Source organism: Budorcas taxicolor, chromosome 2 (assembly GCF_023091745.1).
Source record: "Budorcas taxicolor isolate Tak-1 chromosome 2, Takin1.1, whole genome shotgun sequence".
Classification (NCBI taxonomy): domain Eukaryota; kingdom Metazoa; phylum Chordata; class Mammalia; order Artiodactyla; family Bovidae; genus Budorcas; species Budorcas taxicolor.
In genome coordinates this window covers 8,717,310-8,733,192 of record NC_068911.1, presented here as the reverse complement: position 1 = coordinate 8,733,192, position 15,883 = coordinate 8,717,310, and the positions used below count along the sequence as shown (strand labels likewise).

The 15,883-nt window shown below is 52.3% G+C and overlaps 2 protein-coding genes across 2 annotated transcripts in view; one reads left to right on the top strand and one right to left on the bottom strand.

The window, feature by feature from the left end:
- STYXL1 (serine/threonine/tyrosine interacting like 1) overlaps positions 1-682 on the bottom strand; it is a 30,783-nt gene extending 30,101 nt beyond the window's left edge. Inside the window, exon 1 of the mRNA XM_052656677.1 lies at positions 572-682. The gene's annotated coding sequence lies outside the window, so the exon portion shown is untranslated. The remainder of the gene's footprint in view (positions 1-571) is intronic.
- On the top strand, positions 48-12,545 carry MDH2 (malate dehydrogenase 2). The gene is made up of 9 exons (XM_052656703.1): positions 48-219; positions 3,619-3,787; positions 5,282-5,365; positions 5,822-5,931; positions 7,340-7,465; positions 9,451-9,528; positions 10,453-10,552; positions 10,875-11,026; positions 12,234-12,545. Exons 1-9 carry the CDS (start codon positions 154-156, stop codon positions 12,363-12,365), a joined length of 1,017 nt encoding a protein of 338 aa, XP_052512663.1. The 5' UTR covers positions 48-153; the 3' UTR covers positions 12,366-12,545.
- Positions 12,546-15,883: the final 3,338 nt, after the last annotated feature.

The window sequence follows — 15,883 nt, the reverse complement described above, 5'->3', positions numbered from 1 at the left end:
AGAGCTGGGAAGTGGGGGCGCCGGAAGCAGCGCCGCTCTCGCGAGACAAGGCGGAGCAGAGCGGGGAGGTCCTGTGCAGAGTGGAGGTCGTTGGAGTCACTTGTCTGCTGACAGCTCCTCTGCCAGCCTGTCCGCGCCCCGCCCGCCCCAGCCATGCTTTCCGCCCTCGCCCGGCCTGCCGGCGCCGCTCTCCGCCGCAGCTTCAGCACCTCGGCCCAGGTAGGCCCTGCGAGGGGCAGCCTGCAGGTGGAGGCTCTCCGGCCTAGGCCACGTGTGTTCCTGGCGCGCGAGCAGCCTCGACCCCGGGTCAGTCAGCTTGGACCGCAGGGCCGCCTGGTGCAGACCCGCAGTTGTGTCGGCTGGGTCGGCCCTGATACTGGGCGGGAGGTGCGGGGAGGAAGTCCCGGAGTCAGGGAGGTGGGAAATAGCCCAGCTCCAGTACCGGGGTGCTTCTCCGAGCCTGCCAGTTCACCCCCAGAGTCTGCTCTTGACCTGTGCTCCTTCAAGCTTGAGAAGCCAGGGCTGTAGGGTCTAAAGTAACTTACCTTCCGTAGTGTTTTGAGAGACTAACCTTGTTGTTGCAGCTTCCGTACAAGCATTGTGTAATTTTTAACTTCATAGTGCAGACAGAACTACCCAGGGTAAAACACTGGTCCAAGGTTACACAGTCTTTTGGCCAGAGGATTAAAATTCCCCTCTCCTGGCCACTGTAATTTTTTCTTTTTGGATCACCAAGTCTTCCCTCTAAGAACCCGAAGACTCTGCTTCCTCTTAAGGACCTTTTGAAGGCTGCTGCCTGCGGTGGACCGCCTGGGCCTGGCCTGGCCTGGAACTACTTAAGCCTAAGCTATTTTTAGCCACCTCGGGCAGCGATTCCTAAACTCTGGTGTGTATCAGAATCACCAGAATACTGATACAGATCAGAGACAGAGGGTCAGTGAAGGAGATAGGACCCGCTGGGCCTCTGCGTTTACCAAGAGCCCCAAGTGATTCTAATACAACCCAAGTATGAGAACCCTGGAATACCCACATCACCTCTTAAGTACCTTGCCCTAAAAGGGAGGTGATTGTTAAATGAGGTTCTGCATTTCTTAGCCTCTGCCTTTCAGACCAGTCTCCTGTGTGTTCAGTTCATTTGGAAAATAAATAGACACATAAGTGCCTTTGAGTATCTGCTTGCCCAGAACTGTGTTGGGTGCTGCAGGTGATACCAGGATGGGTGAGAAGCAGCACTTATGCCAAAAGGGAGTAAACTTAGGACCCCGAGGACCAGTGGGAGTGTTGGAGAGTGACATTGAGGAGTAGGGGAAGGGAACTAACTGAGGATAAGACCAATATTTGAAAAAAAAAAAAAAAAGACCAATATTTGCTGGTATGATTTCATGAAGGGTATTGAGACAAGAAGGAACATGGAGAAAACCAAGGCTTTGGATTTTGCAGTTGAGTTGCTAAGGTAGGAAAAACCGCTCGGAAAGAGTGATGGGAGTTGGCGGTGATATTGATATCAGGAGCTCAGGTTTGGATATATTGAGTTTAAAATTCCTACTGGACACACAGACAGAGTCGTTGAGAAGGCAGGTGTATAAGTCAGAAAGATGAGCTTGAGCCAGATGGTGCATTGGCCTAGAGACTTTAGATCCCGTGTCATTAACAGGAAAAATGGAATGAGCATTCAACCTCCGTGTATTTATGTCTCTGTATGTACTAATGTTCTAATATATAAACACAAGAAATTTAAAAACAAGCTGTTAAATAGTTTGTTATACAGACTTTAAAAAGCAGTCTTGTGAAAGAAGTGTTACTATATATCCATTTTCAAAGCCTACTGCTAAACAGTATGCCAAACAGTGGGAAAGGATGTGAAATCTGGCAACAGCTTGTTTAGGAAGAGATCGTGAGCTGTCCTGCAGTACCAGAGCTTCTCATCTCACTGTAAAGATTCCACCATTTACAAGTTATGTTTTTATATTAGCAGAGCTGATGAAACCTTGTACAAAATGTAACGTGGCCTCATTCCACTGAAAGCATGTTACATTCGTCTTGTTTGTCACAGGGGACTGATAGATCCAAGGACCCTAGCTGAGGACGCCAGGTCTGTCTGTTTCCTGGTAGATATTAATTCTTCACCTGTTAGAATTAAGACACAGTCTTCCACACTGACATCCCGCACACCAAGGGGACTGTGTCTTGCCCCCCGTGTTGGAACCCTGGTCAGTCGTGGGGGCAGGCCGAGAAATCTGGGCACGAGGAACTTGAGAAGATTTTTGAGCAAGGCAATGATGAAAACTTTGAATTTGGGGGAGGATGGTTGAGAGGTAGAGCTGAGGACCTAAGTTAGACAGTGGAATCAGAATGGAAATCAGAGGCAGGTTAGGGAGATGTTTGAGATGCCAGCTCCTTCGTATCCTAACTGGGTGTCTCCAGTAAGGAAAGAGGCAGAAGATAGGAATAAAGGTTTGAATGTGGGGGAACACAGGTGCCATTTGGGGACAGGGATGGGAGAGGATGCGAGGATAAATTTATTTGCACAGTTGGGTTAGTGGGACCAGTGGGATGCCTAAAAGAACTGGAGATGTGGAGTTGGAATCTGGGAGTCCCTGGGATTTGGGACAAGGACTGAGGGTGATCGCTGAAGCCCCGGAGGTGAGTGAGACTCCAGACTTCAGGTTCTGGGTGGTTGGTCCAGCTAGTTTTCTGTGAAGTCAGGGGTACAACTTAAAAAAAAAACAAACGTGAATTTGAATCTTACTTACAGTATATGCCCTTTCAAGTTTTAATTTCTTCAAGCAGATCACACTGTATGTGAGGTGGGTTTTTTTGAGGTTTTTTTTTTGGTTGGTTTGGTTTTGTTGACAGAAGCCCAATATTGCTGGCTTCTGTTGCTGTGGACCATGATGTGCAGCCGCAGCAGCCGTAGTGTAGACGCTGCCCTCCAGGACTGTGTCCCGGCCTTTGAACTCCTGTGGCTGCTCTTTTCTCAGTTTGTCCTCTTCCTGGCCTGCTTGCCGGGATAGGCTCCCCTTCTCGTTTGTGAGTTTAGGCTAGAAACAGCCTCCCTGAGGTTGGCTGGGGTTTGGGTTAGGCCCTGCCTGAGACCTAGAGGGGAGAGTGCCTCTTGTGTAAGGGGAGTGAGCTTTAGGGCAGGACTTCGCTTCAGGACAGCTCTTAGCCCTCAGCTCCTGGGCATCTCACTGCCTGGCCGCTCTGGAGCTGGCCAAGGCCTGTTTCACTCCTACAGCCCCCAGGTCCAAGCACTGGCCCATTGGTAGGAGTTCATAAATATTTGTTTATATTTTTTAAAACTGCACGTTGCAGGCAAGGCTTCTGTTAGCAGTCCAATGGCCGAGTGAGTAGTCTGCTTGTCTCTCGAGGGTACGGGAGAAGTGTGCCCTGACTCTCACAGTATCTGAAGGCACAGGTTGTCCCCTGTTTTCCTGAGGCATGCTTCTGAACATCCTGAAAGAAACAGGGCCTTATGGGTGGTAGGAATACCTTCGCCTCTTCATTTGGGACCACTGCAGTAAAGGAGGCCAGGGGCCGTAGTCTGCAGTTTTTACCATGTGAATCCTTTTAATGCTGATTCCGTCTTCAGAGTCCTCTCTCTGTGCCTCTTTCTAGAACAATGCTAAAGTAGCCGTGCTGGGGGCTTCCGGAGGAATTGGGCAGCCACTTTCGCTTCTTCTGAAGAACAGCCCATTGGTGAGCCGCCTGACCCTCTACGACATCGCTCACACGCCTGGAGTGGCTGCCGACCTGAGCCACATCGAGACCAGAGCGACCGTAAAAGGTACTGGGCCCACCTACCCCATGGACCTTTCGTCTCTTCTCCCCAGTAGACCAGGATCCAGGTTTAGAGTGAGATTCTTGGGTGGAACTAGGTGTTCAGAGACTTGGGGTTTCCGTGTCCATTTTAGAATTTAATTTTATAAATTATTGCAGCTTTTTGGACTTGTCTCTAAAAATGTTAACTAGTGTCTTTCAGAAAAACAGCAGTGGCCTCTCCCATTTAAAATTTTTTTATGATTTAAAATCATAGGAGGGCAGGGGTGGGGGGAGACTCCTGCAGGGACGTGGGGGCAGTAAGCGGCGCTGTCCCTGATGCGCTGCCAGTGCCTTCTGGGCCGGGCCATCCCTCCACCCCAGGGTTTCTCTCGCCAGCTTCTTCAAAGCACGGCCACCTTAGGGAAATCTGAAATGAATATAGGTATATTATCCAAGAAGTCGTTCATAATCACATAGAGTTATATATAGCCTGCTCATTATAGCAGCGTTTATCCATGTCACCAAATTCTTGGTAAAGTCATTTTTTAAGAGGTATTATAAGTTATAGCTTATTTATTGTTATACCCATGCTGTTAGCCATTGGGCTGTTTTGTGTTGTGCTGTTCTATAAATATTTATGTAAGCTGTGATAAGCATCTTTTTATCTTTACATTTTGTTTAGGATCGTAAAAGTAGAATGAGTAGGTACGGCTGCTTTACAGCTTTTACTGTAGATGTCAGATTGCTGTGCAGGAAGCTTGCACTGCTTCCCGTCTCCACAGATGGTGTGAGGCTGCCAATGGTGTTTGCACATGGCTTCAGTGGGTGTAGACAACACAGGAGGTTGACTTGTCAGGTCACACGCTCGCGTGCCTTCCAAGGTCCCTGTGCATTCGTTTGCTTACTTTTTCTTGGGCTGTATATTTTAGAGTTTCCAGAAGCTCACACAATAGGGAAAAGTCAAATCAAAGCAGGTTTTGGTCATTGGGGCCAATTCCCCTGAGATGTTTGAAAGTGAACCTTTTTCTCCTCAGGCGATAGGCGTAAACAAAGCTGGTGCTAATATGTAGAGTCCCTGTGTGTCGTGGATTCTCTCTTCTGGCCTCCAGTGCCCCTTCTGATCTGACCCCAAAGTGGAGCTTTTGTTAGAATGACCGTGCTGTGGGATAAGCAGCTTTTAGCGGGAGCTGAGCAGGGCTCAGCGGTGCTGGCAAGTCGGGTCAGATAAGGCCAAGTGGCCGACTTGGATGGTTATTCCATTCTGTAGGGAGGCTGGGCCATAGAGGCTGGGGAAAAGTGGAGTGAAAGGGACTGTCCTGCCAGCCAGAGTCGTCCAGACCATGGCGGTAGTTCTCAAGGAGAGGAACCGCTTCACAGATAGCCCTTCCATCCTGTCTCGAGGCCTTGGTCAGATTTGGACCTGGGTGGGGCTGTCCTCCTGGGCTCTGTCTGTGTAGATGTGCTGGCCTCTGCGGGTCGGAAACTGAAATTGCTCACTTGAGTGTTTTCTTTTTTCCAGGCTACCTCGGACCTGAGCAGCTGCCAGACTGCCTGAAGGGCTGCGATGTGGTGGTCATTCCGGCAGGAGTCCCAAGAAAACCAGGTGTGTGTTGAAAGCCTTGCCTAGCATCTCCCTGAAAGTCAGCTAAGGACATGGCTTTCCATGAAAAGTGGAGCCGGTCTTTTCTCTGCTGCAGAAAAGATTCCAGGCTCCCAGATGCCCATGGGGACAGACCCCTGCACGAGTCACTGGGTCCCCTTGCCCAGTCTCTTGGGTTTTCCGCACGGAACGCCCTTTTCTCCACACACCTCTGCCTTGGAAGGCTTATTGATCGTCCTCGGGTATAACTCCCCTCTCCGCACCCCCCCACGCTCCACCCGCACGGACCTCTGTCTTGGCACTTGTCACACTGGGCTGTTTTCCCTACAAGACGGATTTACTTGACAGGGACCCTGTGTCACTCATGTTTAAATTTCCTTAACAACAAACACACAGCACTTGGCACGTGTTTGGAAATTCATCCTGTGCTTTATGAACATTGAATTGGATCGTTCTCAGGTATGACCCGAGATGACTTGTTCAATACCAACGCCACGATTGTGGCCACCCTGACCACTGCCTGTGCCCAGCACTGTCCGGAAGCCATGATCTGCATCATCTCAAATCCGGTGAGTGCCCGCTGCGGGCAGGTGGGTGCCGCAAGTGCCGCCTGAAAGCTCCGTGTGCGACTGTGCTTAGAGGGGGGAGCAAGCAGGTGATGTGCTGAAGTGGATCAAGGGGATGAATACTAAGAGGCCCTTAAATTCTATTTCCTGAGGATTCTTTGTGGCCACGTGAGTGGTAACCTGAATTTCCCATCAAGCGTGTGTCTTTGTGCAGGTCACTTCCCCTCTCGGTATCTTAGTCCTTCCACCTGGAAAGCAGGTCCGCTCCTCAGGCCGCCTGTAGCTGAGATTGCGGCAGCCTATTAGCTCCTTTCACTGTGCTCCACTCAGGCTCTGCAGTTCCCGCCGCTCCGGCCTCTCCCTCCTCACACTCACACCTGATCACATACACAGCTGCCCCTACTCGCCCCTACCCAGGCCCTGCTCGCTGGTTTTTGCAGGAAGCTTGTTCCTCAGTTCACAGACTCCGGGTCGGGAGCTGTGTCCCCCTGAGAAGTCAGCTAGGGCGCGCATACCCACCCCAGCAGGGCCCCTGGTTGCGTTTGACAGCGGCCTCCTCCGTCCCTCCCTCCTGATTGAATCTGGACTCTGGTCTCCGAGTGCGAGAGGGACCCGGGTGAGGTGTGGTGGCGGTGCTCTCAACTGAGGGACGTGGCCGCGGGCGAATACCCCGAGCTTGCAGCCAGGGCCTCTGAGAAGAGGGTCCTGCCCTTTCCAAGCAGCTCCCTGCTCCTCAGGGGCCACTGGTCAGAAGTTGTTGGGGAGCTGATTAACCAGTACGTGATATAAATCTTGCTGGTTTGGGCTTATTTTTTTTCCATGTACCAGGTAATATGTTAGGCATTTGCCATATATTAAGACACTTAACCTTTATAGTAACCTCATGAGGTCGTTGTCTTCCATTTTTACAGATAAAGAAACTGAGTCCCAGGGAGTTGATGTAACTTGCCCAGGGTTACAGTGCGGAGTGCCAGAGCTGGAACTTGGCCCTGGGCCATCGGAGCTTGTAGCCCTGTACTAGGCTGTTTTTTGTTTTGTTTTTTTTTAAAGAATGGTCTTTAGGGCCTAAGGCCCAGCTGGAGCAGAGCTTGGCCTGCGGAGCCTTCGTCACATTTTTAAGTTGACTGATGAAGGGTCACGTGCATATGTGAACTTTGGGGTCAGAGGTCACCAAGGGGAAGAGTGCCTGCAGCAGTGAACGGCTTCTTCTTTCACATGGCAGGGTGGGGGGCGAGGGGACGAAGCAGTTTTTTAGAGTAGGGGGCCTTCCATGGTGAGGCTCAGTTACCAGACAGGGCAACTTAATGTGATACCTTCAGGCTTGCTAGTAGTCTGATGAGATTTTTCCTTCTGTCGCATGGCTCTGCTCTCAGAATGCAGGTGAATTGCGCCTTTCTCTTGGATTTACTAGGTTAACTCCACCATCCCAATCACAGCGGAAGTTTTCAAGAAACACGGAGTGTACAACCCCAATAAAATCTTCGGAGTGACAACCCTGGACATTGTCCGAGCCAACGCTTTCGTTGCAGAGCTGAAGGTAAGAGCTGCTTCGGGCATCTTTCACGTGGCCTTTCTGATCCTCCGTGTCCATCCTTGGCTCACTGATGGGCGTGGAAGACACCAGGGCCCCGATAGGTCACGTGTGACCTGAGGGTGGTGTTAAATGTCTTCAAAGCTCACCTCCTAAAAAAAAAAAAAAAAAAAGCTCACCTCCTTCATGGGAGGCAGCTCTCACGTTTTCGTGGGGAATGCAGACGGCAGGCGCCTGCGGGCTGAGACTGGCCAGCGCCTGCGTTGACCAGCTCGGTCTCCTCCCCGCGGCATCCAGGGTGCAGGCTTTCCCAGGGTCTCTCACTGGCTGGAGTGGGTTGTGCTCCTGGTACTCTCCGCCTCTGATAACCGACCTTTGCAGGATTGACCTGCTCATTGTTAGGCAAACGGTAAGATGAGCAAACAGGAAGGGCTTGGGCAAACTCCTGAGATGGTGTCAGCGCTGTCTGCCCGGTCTGTGTCCTGATTCGCCCCTCCTCGGGAACCAGTAGTGACTTAGACTCCCCTCTGCTCTCGCCAGCTGCCGACTTCTTCCTGAGCTGCCAGACGCGTCCTGGGGCGGGCGTGGCACCGGCACCGGGTCCAGAGTCCTCGGTGTGTTTCACAACTCACTGTCTAAAGTCCCTGCTTGTGGACCCTGCAGAACCACTTCCTCCCTCCCCAATAAACATCCATCCTAAGCTTCAGGCCATTTTTTGTGACTCTGCAGAGGAGGGTTCCCATCCTACCTCCCACCAGTTAGGAATAATTGTCGAGCACGTGGCTTGGAGAGAAGGACAGGCGCAGGGTTTGACCTCCGTCTTCCGCCCCTGCACTCAGCACCTCTCTCCACGGTCATTCTTGCTGTGGCGTGTTCCTCAGCCTCTGTCTCCACGGGGCAGATCCTGAGATGTGGCCCCAGGGCCTGGGAGCTCTGTGGAGTGAAGTGGAAAGAGACGCTTTAATTCCAGAGACAGTGAGTTTGGGCAAACTCTGGGAGATAGTGAAGGACAGGGGAGCCTGGCAGTCTGCAGTCCATGGGGTCGCAAAGAGTGGGACACGACTGAACGACAACAATTCTGGAGACAGTTGGATTGAATAGCCAGTTCAGCACATGTGTGTTTGGAGTGGGATTGTTGATGCCATGTCCCAGGTGTCCAGCCTGGCACCCTATGCAAGCTCCCTGCTCCGTTAGCCCTCTGCTGCTGGGCCTGCCCACCCTTGTGACTGGGCTCCCCTTGCTGGGTGAAGCAGGTTCCTAACTCAGGGCATCTGTCTTTAGCAGCTGCAGCACTTGGGGACTGCTAACCCCTCTCCCATAACTCCCACCAGCATCTTTTTCTGCGATAAGAAATACCTGATTCGCAGATTCTCGGAGGGTGGGGGACAGCACCATGCCTTAGGTTTAACAAGTGAATCAGCCGTCGCAACAAGCCCCACTTAACTGACTGTGGCGTCGTGACCCCTTTCCACGTGGTTCCCTCCTTTTGGTCCCAGTCACTGAGCTGACAGACTTCTCAGCCCTGGCTTTTCTAGAATCTTGCTCTCGTGCGAGGGAAAGAGAATCTGCGTTGCTCACAGTGAACGCAGTGTGAGCACGTGAGTCTGGGCTGAGGCAGGCGCGACAGCAGGTGTGGGAAGGAGGGCTGTCGGCCTCTGGTCCCAGGAAGCTGTCAGGCTGAGGGGGACCCGCTGGGACCCTCCAGGGAGGCCGTCTACAGCCCGCTGTGAAGGGAGAGCCTCAGTGTCCTCACCAGATGCCAGGTGCTCCTCGCTGCGCGTGCCCAAGCTGGTGTCAGAGCGTGCAGGCGCGGGGGCTGGTGGGAGAGGTGGGCGCAGCCGGCGTCGCCCGCGGCCTCTTTCCCGGCTCCTTCGTTTTGTTCTTGAGTTTTGTGGATTTTCTCAGTGTTGGTGCTTTAGGTGCATATAACATGTTTGACACTCAAAGTGCTTGTTTAAAAGTTAATCAGAGTTCACGCTTCTCCTGACCAGGATTTGGACCCAGCCCGAGTCAACGTCCCCGTCATCGGTGGCCATGCTGGGAAAACCATCATCCCCTTGATCTCTCAGGTACGTGTCAGGGGTGTGTGTCTCCTCGCCCAGAGGCCCCCAGACCACGAGCACCCTTCAGAGGTTGACGGTGGGGCCCTGGGGCAGGCAGACCTCACCCTCCGTGGTTACTTGGAAAGGATTCCTACTGTGGATGCAGCCCCACCCCACTTGTCTGGGGGTCTCCTGATGGCCTGGGGGCTGTGGGAGCGAGTGCGGCCAGAAGGTGTTAGAACGGCCAGAAGGTGTTAGAACGGCCAGCTCCCACACATGCTGAAAACTGCCGGTGGAAGCACCCCCTGCCTTCCTGATTAGGTCAGAGCAGGCAAGGTCTCTTTGCATAAAAATGAGGAGACAAAGTAAATACCCCGAGAATGAGATAAATCACCTCGTGACCTCGGAAGAAAATACTGAGGAAACACTTCAAATCTGAATTGATGGACATCCCACAGAGCGAGCATTCGGTGCCCTTGACCCCTGTCATGAAAGACAGGGGAGGGCGGAGGGAGCAGTCAGAGGCGAGATCCCTGAGTGCCGTGGGCCCTGCCAGGCCCCTGAACAGCAGAGGGAGGTAGGGGGACAGTTGGTGACGAGTGAATGAGGCCTGTGGTCTAGTTGCTCGCGCGTGATACTAACTCCCTGCTCTTCATAGCTGCACCCTGGTTATGTGAGATGTTAACGTCAGGGTAAGGCAGGTGAGGAAAATCTTCCTGCTATTTTTACAGCATTTTGGTAAGTCTAAAATTAGTCCAAAATAGAACAAGTTTTTAAAACATGAGTAGGGATCTCACCGCACCTCCCAGCAAAGTCAGCTTGTTCTTTAAAGAAAGGGTCTTGATTTCCCACATGGCTGTGATGCCTGGCCCCTGTGGGCTGGGGGCTGGGAGGGCGTGGGATCGTGGACCCTGGCCCTGCTCACACAGGCCTTGTGGCTTCTGCTTGCAGTGCACCCCCAAGGTGGAATTGCCCCAGGACCAGCTGGCCACCCTCACCGGTCGGATCCAGGAAGCCGGCACTGAGGTGGTCAAGGCGAAGGCCGGTGCAGGTAGGTCTCAGGGGTGGCCCTGGGCCCTGGTTAGAGTCTGAGCTGAAGACAGAAGTACCCGGCAAGGAGCAGGGCCTTTTCCCAGTTTCACATCCATCCACTTGACATGCCACCCCCCTGCTGGGCGGCGTGGAGTAGTGTCTGAGGTCAGCAGAGCTAATTCCATGCCATTCATGCATTTATTGGGTCAGGGAATGCTGACGTACATTCCTGATGATTAGAAGGCTGGAGGCTACGCAGGCGGCTTTTCAGCTGGAGGGAGCGCGCGCCTGGATTTCCAGGTCGCGTTGCTGGCGTGGCTCACGCACCTGTGTCCTCCCAGGCTCTGCCACCCTGTCCATGGCCTACGCCGGAGCCCGCTTTGTCTTCTCCCTCTTGGACGCGATGAACGGAAAGGAGGGAGTCGTCGAATGTTCCTTCGTTAAGTCCCAAGAAACGGACTGTCCATATTTCTCCACACCGTTGCTGCTGGGGGTACGTGCCTGGGGGCCGGGGCTCGGCTGAAGGAGGGGCGCGTTCTGTAGTGGAGAGTCAGCTGCTGCACCCGGAGCCTTCGCTCCGTGACTCGGATGTCCGTGAGCAGGGACCGTCCCGCCGCCTTTGGAGTGTAGAAGCGCCACCGAATCAGGAGCAGGGAGACACCGCCGTCTGTGGGGCTGACAGGCTCTCGTGGCTCCAACAGCTGGTTGGCAGCGACCACCAGGGCAGCCATCCTAACGGGACCCTCGTGTCCCGAGGCGGCTTGCGGACGGCTCCCAGTAGCGGCTTCCCCACACCAGCCTGCGCTTGTCCTGAGCCCAGGGCCTGCCGAGGCCTATGCCGCTGTTAGGCATTCAGTTCCAACGCTGCTGGGCCGCTGGGACAGGGCCCTTCTCGTCCAGTTGCCGGCTTCAGCCAGGCTGGTGTGGGCAGTCGTCCGGTCTGCTTAACCTCTACCAGGTGTTTGGGGAGCAGCTTGCCATGTCTCAGCTGTGGGCACCTGCTGGGATCAGCCTGGTGTATGCTTCCCTTTCTCTCAGGCCCAGAAAGAAGCCCTTCCCATAGCCCCCTGGTGTCCACAATCCCCGAGACTCTCTCTGAAGAGGTTAGTCCCGGAGCCCATTGAGCAGGTGTGTGTGGCACAGTGAGGCCCCAGGGGCTGATGGTTCCGACCAGGGAGCGTCTGAGGAGGCCTGGATGCCAGGCTGCTGTCTTCCTAATGACCACCGTTTGCCTACGTATTTACATTGGGTTCTGGTGGACATTTAAGTGTTTCTTCAGTGCTTAACCAACTTGGGAAAGAAACTAGCTCCGAGAAGTAAGCTCTGTGTTGGGGAGAATAACTCGTGTTACTAATTATTGAATTCTTTGTGTACCAGCTGACCCAGGTCTGTCCTCGCAGCCTTCTGTGAGGCAGATGAGACAGACCAGGCATGTGAGCCACCGGGCTGCGCACACAGTGAGTTCCGGGGCCTGGCCCCCAGCCCGGGGCTGGCTGAGAGCAGCCTGAGTTCCCAGCACGGCTCACACCCGTCCCGTCCCGTCCCCGATGCGTGTGACTCCCTCCGCAGGCTGCCCAGAGCCGCCAGCCGGTGTAGACAGGCTAGGCAGGGCTGACGAAGTTACAAGCAGGCTCTTCTGTAACAAACTCATTCAGGGAAGCTTTCTTGTAAAATATTACCCTCTCTCCTCTCTCCTTCAGAAAAAGGGCATCGAGAAGAATCTAGGCATCGGCAAGGTCTCCCCTTTCGAAGAGAAGATGATTGCCGAGGCCATCCCTGAGCTGAAAGCCTCCATCAAGAAAGGAGAGGAGTTTGTCAAGAACATGAAATGAGAAGGCGCTTAGCGAGCAGTCGGTCTCCTTAACTTATTAAGGCATCATGTCACTGTAAAGCCGTTTCAGATACTTCTGTCGTTTCAATTTGCTTGGTTGAGGAGGATTGTATTAATGAACCACCCCTTCCCAATCTCGGTCAGTCTGTCGGTGCATCAATAAAAGCAGGCTTTGATTTTCTTTTTCGAGGTCTCCTCCAATTAAATACTGCGATTTCTTCCCCATTAGAGCCTACTGCAGAGTGTCTGTCTGGCATCTCTCCCATCACGAGTCAGAACTACATGTTATTTAAAATTTAGACTGAAGCATCCTGGTCTCCTCAGTAGCTTCAGGTCTAAAATCTCGATCAGTAACTGCTTCTCCCAAGCCTGCGCTGTGAGCTGTCACGGCCCCCGGGCGTGTGGGCTGGGGCAAGGCCTGCTCAGGCCTGATTCCTTCGTGTCCTCTCACCCGCTCGCTGCCAGACCGCTGTCTCCTGTCCCGTGGTTTTTCTGGCCCAGCAACCAGCACCGCTGGCTGGATTTCATCCTCTTCTCGTTGAGCCCTGATGTTCAGTGGCGGTGAAGACAGAATCGTGAGAAAGGCTGGGCAGGGCCAGGAACAGCCAAGCCAGAACACCAGCTGTCGCCATGGAGCCGAGGACACCTGGCAGGGGGTTCCTGTCCTCGTCAGTCGCCGGAAGGAGCCTTCGCGCGTAAGCTGGGCTTAGGATAAGTGTAATTAAAGGGAGGCCCGCCTCCCTTCAGGCACAGGCTGCTCCCCAGAAGCCATGGCCTCTAAAATGGAAACTGGGAGCTCCATACCTAGAAAAGAACCTCCTGACGACAGGTGATGATGACCTTCAGTGAAAGGCAGGTGGTAGGTGGAGCTTCACCCAGTGGACAGACACTCTTATCTGCAGCTTTCCTGTCCCCCCAGTTAAATGTCAGTATGACATCGCTGTTTTCTTACACAAGTGATAATGTTCATTGTTGAAAACCTAAAATGTAAGCCAAATAATAAAGCAGGAAATTATCACTGTTGATAGTATGTATGCTGTTAATTTTGCATATTTCAAGAGCAGAGATAATGCTTCCTGTGCCACTGTGCAACCTGTCCTGCTGGTTAACTACTGTGTAACAAGCACAGTGTAGTTGTGCAGAATTTCTCACAATTCTGCAGTTGACAAGTTTCCACCAGAAAATTCTGCTCTGCTAGGTGTAGGGGCCTGGCCAGCCCGGCCCGTTCAAGATGATGTCTCGGGCTCACGGCTGCTACTAGGGGGGATGAAAGGACAGCTGAGCCCCATGAGGCCCCCAGAGCGGGGTGCGCGGATTTCTTCTTGATGGCTCAGGGTTCCCGAAAGTGCAAGAGCAGAAGCTGCCTGGCATTAAGGGTTAGGCTCGGAACCAGCGCAGCATCACTTCTGCTACTTCCTTGTGGCTTAAGCAAGTCACAAGGCAAGCCCTGGTCCATAGTGGGAAGAGCCTCAAGGGCCTGACTACCCAAGGCCTGGTCCTGTCGGAGCCAACTTTGGAGATGAGCTGCTACATGTGACTTCTGTAAGTATATATGCGTTTTCCCGCATCGCCTGCTTAATTGCTGGGTAACCCTTAAGGTGAATGTACTATAAGATGTACTCCACTCTTGTTGGGTAGTTAGGTGGTTTGGGTTTTCACTCCTAGGAAGAGCATGGCTGTGAACGTCATGGTGCTGCTGGACTAATGCCTCCTGGTGATTCTGTGTGTGAAGCACTGTGCCAGCTCTCTTTGGGGTGTGTTTGCTGTCCCCTGGGATCCTTGCCGTGACCCTGACAGGCAGGACCTAGTGCAGATGACGCAGCAAGCTGTCTTGGTTTAGGAGGGCCAGGTCAGTGCCCATCTCCATACACCAGTGGTGACCACGTAAGGTCCGTCGAGGAGTTTGCTTAAAATGCAGGTTCCTCCCTGCTGCACTGTTGGTGGGAATGTAAACTGACGCAGCCACCGTGGAAAACAGTATGGAGGTTTCTCAGGAAACTAAAAATAAGCACGTGATCCAGGTGGCTCAGCTGGTAAAGAATCCGCCTGCCATGCGGGAGACCTGGGTTTGATCCCTGGGTTGGAAAGACCCTTTGGAGAAGAGACAGGTACCCACTCCAGTATTCTGGCCTGGAGAATTCCAAGGACTGTATAGTCCATGGAGTCGCAAAGAGTCGAACACGACTGAGGAACTTTTACTTTCACTTTCCAGCAATCCCAGTCCTGGGCATACATTCAGACAGAACGATAATTCAAGAAGATACATGGACCCTTGTGTTTGTCACTACATTATTCACAATAGCCAAGACAGGGAAGCAACCTGAATGTCCATCAACAGAGGAACGGATAAAGAAGCTGTGGCATGTGTATGCAGAGGAATAGTACTCAGCCACCATTTGAGCAACGGGGATGCAACTAGAGATTATCCTACTAAAAAAGACAGATACCATATGACATCACTTATTTGCAGAATCTGAAATATGATAGAAATGAACTTATCTACAACAGAAAGAGACTCAGGGGCATAGAAAACAGACCGTGGTTGTTGCCAAGGTGGGGGGATGGAGTAGGACATTGGGATTCAAACTATTATATAGTTTATATTAGAAGATGATGTCAACTATTATATATAAGATGGATAAACAAGAAGGTCCTAATGTATAGCACAGAGAACTGTATTCAATATCCCATGATAAACCCTAACGGAAAGGAATATTAAAAGGATGGATGCATATGTATAACTGAATCACTATGCTGTATAGCAGTAATCAACACAATACTGTAAATCAACTATATTTCAATTTCTAAAAAAAATTTGTAAGGGAATTTCCTGGCAGTCCAGTGGTTAGGACTCTGTGCTTTCACTCCCTGGTCAGGGAACTAAGACCCCAGGCACACTGTGGCCAAGTTTTTGTCTCTGTTTTTGGCTGCACGGGGTCTTCGTTGCTGCATGCAGGCTTTCTCTAGCTGAGCAAGTAGGGGCTACTCTCTCGTCACAGAAGAGGCTCTAGAGCACGCAGGCTCAGTAGCTGTGGCGCACAGGCTTCGTTGCTCGTCAGCACATGAAATCTTCCCAGACCAGGGACTGAACACGTGCCCCCTGCATTGGCAGACAGATTCTTAAGGAAGTCTGTCAAGTTTAAATAAAAAAAAAAATTAATGCAGGTTTCCTGTGCCCACCCCTGAGAAGTTCTGAGAGCAAGGGCCAAGAACCTATAATATTCCAGATTCTCCCAGATTATTCCGAGGGGGTGAGGTGGTCAGTGACCACATTTCGGACACTGGCTGCCCCAGAGTTCTTTTCACTAAGGGTTTTCACAATAAGGCTCCTGCCTTTCAGGGCTTACAGATAAGTCAGGGATGAGAGAATCAATGAGAAAAATGCAGATCAAATACCAAATGACTCCAAAGAGGACAAGGTTATTTCTGCACGTCTTGGTAGAGGCCAGGACTGGAGGAGACTGCCCATCAAGATAGCTGGGAGGGAGGAAGAGACGCCATCAGACTTGGCCCTGCAGG

Bases quoted from the DNA above. Each gene is read 5' to 3' on its own strand.
- MDH2 (XM_052656703.1), top strand. From the start codon at position 154: ATGCTTTCCGCCCTCGCCCGGCCTGCCGGCGCCGCTCTCCGCCGCAGC. The intron at 7,466-9,450 runs GTAAGAGCTGCT...TCTCCTGACCAG, and splicing joins CTTTCGTTGCAGAGCTGAAG to GATTTGGACCCAGCCCGAGT. The intron at 9,529-10,452 runs GTACGTGTCAGG...TTCTGCTTGCAG, and splicing joins TCATCCCCTTGATCTCTCAG to TGCACCCCCAAGGTGGAATT.